The following is a 12,211-nucleotide window of genomic DNA, read 5'->3' as shown; positions in this document are numbered from 1 at the left end:
TTCTGTTCAGGAATTCCATACTTAAACCAGGAAGAAGAAAGACAGTTAAGAGAGCAGTATGATGAAAAACGTTTACAGTCCAATGGTGCAGGCGCTTTGTCGTACACGTCTCCTAACACTTCAAAATGTCCCGTGACGATTCCTGAGGATCAGAAGAAGTTTATTGACCAAGTGGTGTAAGTTCCTAAACAGAAACCAAACGTGCATTGAGTCACGTGTCTTGGGGCAGGGCTGACGTCTGTATCTCAGGCTTGTGCTGCACATGCACAGTGCACACAGAGGTGTGATGTTTGAGGGGCAGGATTTAACTGTGGTGTATCTGAGTTTGTGTCACAGCTGTCAACTGTAAATCGAGTTCTGTGTACTGTACTTAGACTTCCCATGTGTCACCAGGCAAGAGACTATCTTGGCCAAGTGGTCAGGCCTCCTGCGTGGACCACGGGCCTGACAACCACCGTCCAGTTACCGTGAAGGCAGAGGCCCATCCAGATATTTGCAACACATCCATGTTTTTTTCTCTTGCAGTGAAGTTTCTGACAAGCAAACATGCCCTCGGAGGAGCATCTGGTTTTGCTCTGTTTAGTTGTCAGTATAACTGCTTTACTAGGAAAGTAAAAATGCAAATCACTTGTATTGCTGAATCCTTGAGAAGTTGTTGCGAACTCATTAATAACAGCAACAAATGCCAAAATAAAGTATTTTTCTTTAAGCCTTACTGAACTAAAAAGTTATAACATGATTTGGTAAAATTACAGTGTTGTATGTTCTTGTATTTGGATTGCTTTTGAGTATGATGATTCTGTTGGTTGACAACTTCATTCCTTAATGATGCTGATGGTCATGTTTTTATTCTAATTCCTCAGAGAGAAAATAGAAGATTTATTACAAAGTGAAGAAAACAAGAACTTGGATTTAGAGCCATGTACTGGGTCAGTTGCCCTGAATATTTTCATGTGTACTTTTTTTGGAAAGGTAGATGATTTCTGGCATGTGCTCCATTTGGTCGCTTAAAAACACTTTCATAAATAGTCTTTTTATTATAGGTATGTTCCCCATATTTCAGCACTAACTTTAGCGTTAACACAATTGGGACCATGGTATATAGAGACATTGAATGAATGCTTTGTTCCGTCCTGGAGGGGAGAAAACTGTTGTGCACCTTTGCTTTAAGTCATGCTCAAGAGTGGCATAATTATTGTAGCCTCGACTTGTGCTTCATACATAAAGGCTTCAGAAGAGCAGAATTTACTGTCAGGCTACTCCTGTCCTTTTAATTTCTCTCTGCAGTAAAAAACATCAGTGTTTCATAGAGTCAGTGACTGAAACAGCCTGCTTTCCTTCCTTTTACTTTGTGACTAGCTTCACAGAAGTGTTTTAATGCATCTGTCTACTTAAAGCTCTCTTCATACAGCCACAGGAAGTAATACTTTGGTTAGACAAGAACTTCTGCCTCTTCTATAAAGGCAGTATAATAATAATAATAATAAAGAGCATTTCGATAAAGAAAAGTGGTGAGGAATCCTCCCACCTCAGACATCCTGTCTGCTCTTGTTTGCACATTACCTGTCGCTTCTAATGAAGTCTCCTTTAAAAATTAAATGTTTTCCCCAATTTGAAAAAGAATAAGTACATGTATATGAATAACTCAGTCACTTTGCTGTACACCTGAAACCACCTCAGCATTGTTAATCAACTATACTCCAATATGAAATAAAAAGTTAAAAAAAATTCAATCCATCTTTATTTATTTATTTTATCCATTATTATTATCATTATTATTTTTAATTTTATGTATTTTTGGCTGCGTTGGGTCTTTGTTGCTGCACGTGGGCTTTCTCTAGTTGCGGTAAGCGGGGGCTACTCTTTGTTGCGGTGTGTGGGCTTCTTGCAGTGGCTTCTCTTGTTGCGGGCTCTAGGAGCACGGGCTTCAGTAGTTGTGGTGCACAGGCTCAGTAGTTGTGGCGCACAGCCTAGTTGCTCTGTGGCATGTGAGATCTTCCTGGACCAGGGATCGAACCCATGTCCCCTACACTGGCAGGCAGTTTCCCAACCATTGTGCCACCAGGGAAGTCCCCAATCCATCTTTTAAAAAAAAAAAATTAAATGTCTTTCCCAACCAGTGCTTGGTCAGTTTGAATTTTCCTTTTATGAGCCAAAATTAATACCTTTTCATTTGTTTTTATAGGTTCCAAAGAAAACTAATTTATCAGACTTTGAGCTGGAAGTAAGTGTTTATATTATACATGAGAGCTCTGTGAGGGACCCAGGATTTAAAAACTAAATGTAATTTTTTAGCTCTTATTTCATTTTTGACATTCTGCAGTTCTTGGTTATTTGACCATACCATGTTCTTGGGCAGTGCTTTATTTTGTTATTATTTTCCCCTAATTTCTTAAGTTGAATACCCACTTAATTTATTTCCTTGTTATTCCTTCTTAGTAGATGTTGTAAAGCCTTTACAATTTTCTTTTAACTATCACTTTGGCCTGTCCATTAACTTCTGGATGTGTAGTGTTTTTGTTCTTTGAAAGTATCAATATATGATAAAGATTTGGTTTTAAGACCTGGGAAATACTCAGGTGAATGCTTTTTCTAAAACAGGCGTTAGGCCATGGGTAGGTTTCAGGAGGCCTATGAATCCCCTGAAACAATATCCAAAATTGTGTGCGTGTATTTTTCTGGAGGTGTTTCTATTGATTTAATTATATTTTCAAGTGGATCTCTAACTCAAAAATTGAGTATCAGAATTGGACAGATGGATGTTTGCAATTGACTTTGTTTGGGGTTCTTGTTCTTTCATTAGAGTCTGCCAGTGGCAGGTATCCTGGGAATTTACTTTGACCAAAACAGGAAAAGGGCCATTGTTGTTTGACCAGGCTCCTTTCCTCTCACGTTATCCTTGCCACATACTCCACCCGGGTTCCAGATTCCTCTCCTGGGCAGATGTAACTACTGTGCCAGATTACAGCAGAGTTACTCATCTCAGATCTCCCCTGTGCATGCCCCAGATCAGCCAAAGAGACCTTCAGAATTTCACTTAAGAAGTAAGCATTGTGATATCTAGAAGCAAGATTTGACAGTGTAGTAATGAGTTGACTGTATTACGGGATGCCTGACATTTCAGAAGATGCCTAAGTCCTAAAAATATTAATTTGAAATCAGTTACATTCCTGTGTTTTAAGAGGAGAGGGAAACATTTAGCAGCTGAAATTACTCTAAAGTCTTCCTAGTAGTGGTATTTGTTTCATACTTAATAAAACTTAAGTAATGAAATTATAGCTATGTAGTTGTTTTTAAAATACTTAGGGTTTTAGCTGTTGTCTCATCTACTGATGTCATGTTTTCTTTCTTTTCTTTAGGTATCCCAAAGGCATTCATGTTGAGACTTTAGAAACTGAAAAGGTAACCTCAAGAATTATCCAGGGCCAACATCAAACGCATTAAACCCATGCAACAATATGCAAATGCAAAATGCAGTCAAATCGAGCAGTTGAAAGTCAGAGTTTACTCCTTGGCTCTGCTACATATGAACTGGGTGACATTGGGCAAGTCATTTCCCCTCTGCCAGCCTCGTTTTCCTCATTTGTGCATTGGGCATGAGCATGGTAATGATTAGCTATACCTATCTCACAGCTTTTTAAAAAATAGTGATCAAGTGGGTAGATGGAAGTGAACATGCTTTGTAAACTTGAAAGTATGCAAATGTTAGTACATGTTCTTAATCATCACAGAAAGCTGATATACATGGTATCCATGTAATAATCACTTCCTGTTATGTGGGCCAGTAAAATTAAATTTTAGAATCTGGGGCATAAACATAGCTATCATCATGTACTCCCAGGGTGCAGTGATAGAACTGTGATGAGTAAAGGTGGGCTGATGGTGAGCTAATGGTGCGTTCCTTCTACAGAATTTTAGAATTTAGTTCTTGTTGTTAAGTCAGATGTCTAATTATATAAGAGATTAAGTAAATTAAGTCTTGCTAGAAGAAAAATCTCAAACTTTGACACAGGAGGTTTTGTGGTGTATTTGATTGATACAAAATGCAGTATGTGAAAAAGAAGGTGCTAGTTATCTGACAAGTTACCAGAAAATCCAGGATTTTTCTTCTTTTTTTTCCTTTTTTTTGGCCACACCCCACGGCTTGTGGAATCTTAGTTCCCCGACCAGGGATTGAACCCGGGCCCTTGGCAGTGAGAGCCTGGAAGCCTAACCACTGGACCACCAGGGAATTCCCCAGGATTTTTTTCTTATGTTAATGAAATGTAGAAATTTTTTTATTGAGGTGTGGTTAACTTACAGTATTACAGTTTCAGGTGTACAACACAGTGATTCAACATTTTTATAGATTATATAGAAATTATTTTAAAACCAACTATTTAGAAATTCTTGTTCAAATGCAACATCTTAGTGTTCATTATGGAGTGTCTTATTCTCACAGTCTGTTGATATTTATAATTGTCTTTGGGGGTGATTAATAAACCATGGGAAAATGTCATGGAAACACGGAGGTGGATTTTGGTTTGTAAAGCATCAGCTCAACTTTTGGTGGCATTTCAAAATACTTTCAGTGTGTTTAGCCCATGAAGGACTGTGCAGTGAGAAAAACTGTAACTTCTACTGGTAGCAGAATCTGAATTTTGGAGGGTAGGGGTCAGGTAGCTTCCCGAAAATTGTATATCTGCTTTCTGTCTTTTAGAAAGAGCGCTATATTGTTATCAGCAAAGTAGATGAAGAAGAACGTAAAAGAAGAGAGCAGCAGAAACACGCTAAGGAACAGGTGATTGGATTATGTTCATTTCCTTTGGGTGAGAAATGGCTACAGAGTTGTAGATCCTGTGATAGATTCAATTTAATGAATATTTTTCTACTAGAGAAGAATCGAATTGGTAGCAAAACCTGGAAGAGAATGAGGGGAACCTAAGGTTAAGTAATTAGATGCAGCCAACAAAGTGAGGCTGGCATCGTGGTTGGCCAGTCTTCACTTCCATGAAGCAGTCTTGGAGAAGGAATTAGTGGTTATCATTCAGATTGTGTGTCACTGAGCTTCACAGCCCATTAACTCATCTTGCTGTGTCTAACTTCAGGCACAGTTACTAGTTTTCCTAAAACAAAGTTTAGATGATATGATTCGACAGATTAGGATGCATGGTCATATTTGCATCGTTGGAACCTCACGCTTTTTGTCCTCTGGAGAATGGATTCGAGTAAGTCTGGAGGCAGGGAGACCAGTTAAGCTGCGGAGTAACCAGCTAAGAGATGTCAGTGCCCTGGAACAGGAAAGTTAGTAGAAGTTTAGGTGGAATCTGGCAATCTTTAGAAGGTAGAGTCAGTGGAATTTGTGATTGGATGTGGGTGGTGAAAGAGGAAGGCAGGAGAAAGAAGATGCTCAAGCCGGGAAGTTGAGCAGCTGGGTAGGCTGACATCAGTCCACTTAGATGGGGTGGCCGGAGTGGTGTTGGTGGGGGGACACAGGTGGAGGAGGCCAGGAGTGGGTTTGGGTGAGGGTGGATGTCCAGCTCACCCATGCATAAAGCAGGGCCACATCAGACTAATGCAACCAGGAAAGACACAGCAAGCCTCTGTTAGATTTAGACAGTTTATGACTTAGAGAAGGTGACAGCTGCACGTGGTGCTTGTCCCACAAACCAAAAAGACAACACTGAAACAGAAGGGGCCAGGTGACTGCAGAGTGAGCTGTGGATGCCCCGTTGCCGAGCAGCCAACTCTAGACTGCGGCTAAGTGCTTTCATACTCTGTAGCTCTATTCTGAAAAGGCGGTGGGGCAGGACGCCCCAGGCCTCATCAGAACCTGGGCAACAGTGAGAAACTGTCTCATGACAGCCTCCCAGGCGAGAGAGGGAGGTGGCCTCCCATCCTCTCCTGGGGTGTTCCACCCAGATGCACATTAGTTACATCTCAAGCCTTTGCCTGCGTGGACTATTTGGATATGTGCAAGGTCACCAGGACACCGTGGCAGGGCTGTCCCCCTACAGTGGACAGAGGTGTTACATTCTGCTTTTGAGCAGATGAGGTTTTCAGTGTTTTGGGGGCTGAGCATCGGTGTCCTGTCAGCAGATTGTCATGCTGGAGTGCAGGAGAGGGGTGAGGGCTGGACTTGGTTGTCGTTGGCAGAGAGACCAGGACAGGATGAGAGCACCTATCGCGTGCATGAGGAAGGAGCAGAGGGCCCAGGGTTGGATCCTGAGGACCACCAGCATCTGAGTGATGGGCAGAAGTGCGAAAATGTGCCTGAGGTTATTGTGACACAGCAGCCAAGGGGAAGAGTGTTTGAAAAAGGGGATGTTGACAGGGTCTGATGCTCTCGAGAAGTAGGATGAGGACTGAGACATGGCCATTGGGTTTAGCCTTGGGAGTAGGTTTTCTTCTTCTTTTTTAAAGAATATTCTTTAAAAAATTAAAAAAATTTTAATTCTGGTAAAATGTATAACTTAAACTTTACCATCTTAACCATTTTAAACTGTACAGTTTTATACTGTAAAATATATTCACACTGTTGTGCAACCGTCACCACCATCCATCTCCAGAACTCCTTTCATCCTGCAAGACTGAAACTCTGTACCCATTAAACAATAACTTCCCATTCCCCCATCCCCCAGCCTCTGGTAACCACTGTTCTACTTTCTGTCTCTGTCAATTTGACTGCTCTAGGTGCCTCATGTAAGTGGAATCGTACAATATTTGTCTTTCTGTTACTGGCTTAGTTCACTTAGCATAATGTCATTTAGGTTCGTCTGTATTGTAACATGTGACAGAATTTCCTTTCTTTTTAAAGGCTGAGTAATATCGTATGTACCACATTTTGTTTATCCATTTATCTGCTGATGGACACTTGTGTTGCTTCTACCTTTTGGTTCTTGTGAATAACACTGCTCTGCACATGGGTGTACAAGTATCTCTTTGAGTCCTCGCGGTTCTTTGGGGCACATACCCAGGAGTGGGATTGCTGGCTCGTATGGTAGCTCTGTTTCTAATTTTTTGAGGACCAGCCACACTGTTTTCCACAGTGACTGCACCACTTTACATTCCCACCAACAGGGCACAAGTGTTCCAGTTTCTCCACATCCCTGCCAACGCTTGTTAGACTTGAGAGTAGTTTAAAGAGGTGAGCAACTTCAGTGAAGGTGAAGCGGGAGAGCAGGGGGCTTGCGGGTCCCTGGGAGTTGAACTGGACCTAGTGAGTGGAGAGGAGTCTTTTAAGGAATTTAGCTGTGAAGAGACAAGGAGAAAGGAGAGTGGTTGCGTGGAGCTCAGATTAAAGGAAGGAGTTTCAAGATAGAGAAAGTGAGCCCATTTAAGCGCATTGGGAATAAAACAGGAGAGGAGAAACTGAATGGGGCTGAGTCTCAGTGCTGTGCTATAAAAATTTTATAAAAATGCATTTGAGGGGGCTTCCCTGGTGGCGCAGTGGTTGAGAATCTGCCTGCCAATGCAGGGGACACGGGTTCGAGCCCTGGTCTGGGAAGATCCCACATGCCGCGGAGCAACTGGGCCCGTGAGCCACAACTACTGAGCCTGAGCGTCTGGAGCCTCTGCTCCGCAACAAGAGAGGCCGCGATAGTGACAGGCCCGCGCACCGCGATGAAGAGTGGCCCCCACTCGCCGCAACTGGAGAAAGCCCTCACACAGAAACGAAGACCCAACACAGCCAAAAATAAACATAATAAATAAATAATAAATAAAAGTTTAAAAAAAAAAAAATGCATTTGACCAGGAAAAAAGAGTCTGAGCATTCTTGATTTGTCAGTCAGCTGCTGGGTGGGTCTCCTCAGAATTGAATGCAGTATTGAGTTTGGCCAGCAGGTGGCAGCTTTTAAAAGTTTGTGTTTCTAAGGCAACTTGAGAGAATAGGAAATTTCAACAGTTGATGGGAAGTGATGGGTAAACCCTAGCACTGTTATTTTAGTAACTAATGAATAATTTGCCGCTTTGCTCATTTTAAAACAGAAGAAATGTATGTGCATAGGTCATTTCAGATGCAGTTGTTTGGGGTGATAGACTCAAAGCATGTGAAACTAAAGCTATCTAACTCCATATAAAACTTCAGTCTTTTTTTTTTGGCCTAGATTTTAACCCATTCAAATAAGCAATATGTATACGTCAATAGTGGTTTTTCTGTTTTGTTTTTAAATTAGGAAGAACTGAATGATGCTGTGGGGTTTTCTAGAGTCATTCATGCCATTGCTAATTCGGTAAGTGAACCAGACTTTTTAACTAATTTCATGAATATAACATTTAAGGTGAAATGCCCAGTTATCATTGCAAATTAATCATCTGGTCACGTTTAGAATGTTTACCTGGTCTGGAGGGAGAAGTTAGAACTTCATAAAGGCAGATTGTTGTTATAAGGCGCTTAGTGTGACATCGTAATTGTGGAATTATATCCAAACCATTTTTTTAGAAAGCATTTCTTGTAAAACGCAGGGGAGGATTATACAATGATGGCCTTATGTGGCTCCATGGAACTAATATTTATTATTCTCAAAACCAATAAGAAGCAGAATAACAAACTAAAGAATATGGTGAGAAACAATCTAGTGTTTGAAGCGTTTTATTCCTTAATTAGAAGAATCTAGAGGGTAAAAATAATTGTATTGAGTTCTCTGCATAACTGTAATTGAATCTTATATCTCATAGCCTTAATAACATATGATACATTTAAAAAATGTGTTGACCATTTGTGTAAATATGCTGGAGGGTTCTGTAATAGATAGGATAGACATTTTCCCTTGTTTCATAAGTCCTTTCAGGAAAGAGGCACCCACATCTTGAATAGATTAAACTGGGTCTTGCTGCTGGTTGTTTTGTGAGTTATGCATCCGAGTCAGACTGCTTGCCTGGATGCTAAATTGCCTGGAATCCAAGACTTTTCTTTACTTGAGTAGCTGGCCTAGGGAGAAGAAATTGTCCCCCTGGAGGAGGAGTCACCTTGTCCCTTAGACGCCGAACTCTGCATCAGGGAAGCTTTACGGCCGGACTCCAGGAGTCCATGAATGTCTCACCACCAGGTGCAGGCTTGTCAAACAGGAGCACCTGAGGAGAGGCAGCCACTGTCCCCGGCGGGGGCGTGGGGCTGTGGCCGGTAAACAGAAGCTAGAGAGCCTTGTGAAGGAGGAGGGCTGGCTCACCTGGAGCTCTTTCCCTCAAGTAAGTGACGTCATCAGAACAGAATAGAAAGTTGGATGAACCTGGAGAAAAACCAAGGTGTGAGTCTTTTTGAGAAGTGGCTAAGATTACGGGTATCCAGAAAAGCAGAGAGTCACATTTGCTTACATTATACACTCTTAGCAGCCTTTAGAGCAGTGGTTGATTTGACTGAGGCTGTCCCTGAAACACAGAGATGTGGGGCGGCAGTTGGCTTTGAGCCCTCTTATAGCCACCGTGAGGGTTTAGGTAGCTTTTCCAAGATTGGGACGTTTGTTTGCCTTGTACAAACAATTTGGATACCTTAGCCTGCTGTGCCTCTGTTTATTTTTTCTCTCTGTTGTCTCTCTTCTGCAGAGTGATTCATAGTATGTTGCTGACCGTTGGTAGTTCACGTCACAAAGCATACTGCGAATAAAGCCCTATTTATTAGTGATCCAGACATTTAAAATTTAAAAGTCACGTACCTTAAAAATACTAACATAGTTAAGCTCTGTAGAGCCAGTGAACAGTAGACACTCTTTATATCAGACCAAATTCTTTTCCCATCACTCTTGGTAGTGAATCTGTTTTAAAAAATTTTGTGTTAATTTTTCACCCACAGAAAAGTTGCAAAACTGGTGCAGAGCTTGCATATATCCCTCACCTAGCTACCCCAATGTTATTATCTTACATAATATATGGTTATCAGAACCAGGAAATTAACATTGGTACAATATTATGAACTAATTTGAATTTCACCCTTTTCCACTGAGTCCTTTTTCTCTTCACAATTCTATCTAGGATCCCACATTGCATTTACTTGTTATTTCTCCTTAGTTTTCTGCAGTCTGTAATTTTCTTTGTCTTTTATAACCTTGATATATTTTAAAAATTATTTATTTATTTATTTGGCTACGTCAGGTGTTAGTTGCGGCGTGTGGGCTCTTCCTTGCGGCACTCGGGCTGCTCTGTAGATGTGGTACGTGGGCTCCAGAGTGCGCGGGCTTAGTAGTTGCGGCACGTGGGCTCTAGAGCGCTCAGGCTTAGTTGTCCCAGGCATGTGGGATCTTAGTTCCCCGACCAGGGATCGAACCCATGTCCCCTGCATTCGAAGGTGGATTCTTAACCACTGGACCACCAGGGAAGTCCCAACCTTGATATTTTTAAAGAGTGTTGACTGTAATTTTGTCAGCTGTCTCTCAGTTTGGATTTGTCTGATCTTTTCTCATGTTGGATTGAGGACATACATTGATTGAGGCAGGAATACCACAGAAATGATGGTTCATGATATTGACCTGGATCACTTGGTTTAGGTGATGTCTGCTGGATTTGTGCACTGTAGTGTTACCGTTACCTCCTTTGTGACTGATAAATATTTTGGAGGAGATACTTTGATTGAGACAATGAAAATCCTGTGTTTTTTTGTTTGTTTGTTTGGTTTTTTTTTGGCCGCACCGCGTGGCATGCAGGATCCTAGTTCCCCGACCAGGGATCGAACCCTTGCCCCCTGCAGTGGAAGCGCAGAGTCTTAACCACTGGACCACCAGGGAAGTCCCGAAAATCCTGTTTTTCCTCAAGCTTTTGCCTGTAACGTAGATCTGTCGGTGGATCTTGCCTGCAGCCATTATTGCTGTGGTTTTCTAGTGGCGAGTCTGTGTTTCCCTCTTTCTTTCTCCATTCGTTCTTGGAATTCTTCTAGAAGGAAGAGCTGGCCCTGCTCCCCTGTTTATTTGTTAATTCTTTTTAAAATTTTTTTGGACTCAGGGAAATTTATTTCATTCTACAGATTTTAATCTAGTTTTTTTATTGTTTATTTTGGGGCTCAGATGGTACCACCTTGGCCATTGGAGTTTCTTCAGGTTGACTCCCCCTGGAACAAGCCCCCACCCTTTTCTGAGCACCTCCTTACTTTCTGACATCACAAGATGTTCCAGACTATCTGCTGTTTTCCCTGCCTCAGCTGTAGAATCAATGACTTCTCCAAGGAGCCCTGGTTCCTTTGGAGAATGGTGTTTAGAAACCAAGATCTGGTCCTGGGCTACTACTGTGGTATTAGTGCTTCTAGGTCCCCTCACTGGACAGAGCTAAGAATGATACACATGTGTAACCATGCATGTATACACACATTGACATTTCCGTGTCTGACACATATGTATATATATAAAAAAAAACCTTTATACTGATAGACCTCAGATTCTAGTCCAATACCACAGGGTTTCTTTTCTTTTCTTTTTTTAAAAATTAATTAATTTATTTATTTTTGGCTGCGTTGGGTCTTTGTTGCTACGCGTGGGCTTTCTCTAGTTGAGGCTGCAGTGAGCGGGGGCTACTCTTCGTTGCGGTTCTCGGGCTTCTCATTGTGGTGGCTTCTCTTGTTGTGGAGCACAGGCTCTAGGCGCACAGGCTTCAGTAGCTGTGGTGCGCGGGCTTCAGTAGTTGTGGCACATGGGCTTAGTTGCTCCGTGGCATGTGGGATCTTCCCCGACCAGGGTTCGAACCTGCGTCCCCTGCATTGGCAGGCAGATTCGTAACCACTGCGCCACCAGGGAAGCCCAGGGTTTATTTTCAACCTGCTCTCTTTTCTTATTTGTACATTTTTTTCTCCAGCATTGGGAAATGCAGTTCTTCTTATATGCTGTTTTCATAGTTCTGTTCTTTTTTTTTTTTAAATCTATTTATTTATTTATTTATATTTTTGGCTGTGTTGGGTCTTCATTGCTGCCTGCGGGCTCCCTCTAGTTGCGGCGAGCTGGGGCCACTCCTTGTTGCGGTGCGCAGGCTTCTCACTGCAGTGGCCTCTCCCGTATGGAGCATGGGCTCTAGGCACACGGGCTTGAGTAGTTGTTGCACGCAGGCTCAGTAGTTGTGGCTTGCGGGTTCCAGAGCGCAGGCTCAGCAGCTGTGGCGCACGAGCTTAGTTGCTCCGCGGCATGTGGGATCCTCCCAGACCAGTGCTCGAACCCGCGTCCCCCTGCATTGACAGGCAGACTCTCAACCACTACGCCACCGGGGAAGTCCATATAGTTCTGTTCTTATCAGCCTCCTTCAGTGTTGTTGAGGGATT

The 12,211-nt window shown here is 42.2% G+C and overlaps 1 protein-coding gene across 2 annotated transcripts in view; it reads left to right on the top strand.

Annotated features, from left to right (window-relative positions):
- The window catches only part of PARN (poly(A)-specific ribonuclease), a 161,590-nt gene that overhangs the window by 14,546 nt on the left and 134,833 nt on the right, over window positions 1-12,211 (top strand). For both annotated transcript variants that reach the window (XM_036827224.1, XM_036827225.1), the window contains exons 7-12: window positions 11-176; window positions 864-929; window positions 2,186-2,224; window positions 3,360-3,402; window positions 4,700-4,780; window positions 8,157-8,213. In XM_036827224.1, the coding sequence (XP_036683119.1) occupies window positions 11-176; window positions 864-929; window positions 2,186-2,224; window positions 3,360-3,402; window positions 4,700-4,780; window positions 8,157-8,213 (452 nt within the window). The remainder of the gene's footprint in view (window positions 1-10; window positions 177-863; window positions 930-2,185; window positions 2,225-3,359; window positions 3,403-4,699; window positions 4,781-8,156; window positions 8,214-12,211) is intronic.

Source organism: Balaenoptera musculus, chromosome 15, assembly GCF_009873245.2.
Source record: "Balaenoptera musculus isolate JJ_BM4_2016_0621 chromosome 15, mBalMus1.pri.v3, whole genome shotgun sequence".
NCBI classification, from domain to species: domain Eukaryota; kingdom Metazoa; phylum Chordata; class Mammalia; order Artiodactyla; family Balaenopteridae; genus Balaenoptera; species Balaenoptera musculus.
This window is presented reverse-complemented; position numbering and strand designations above follow the sequence as displayed.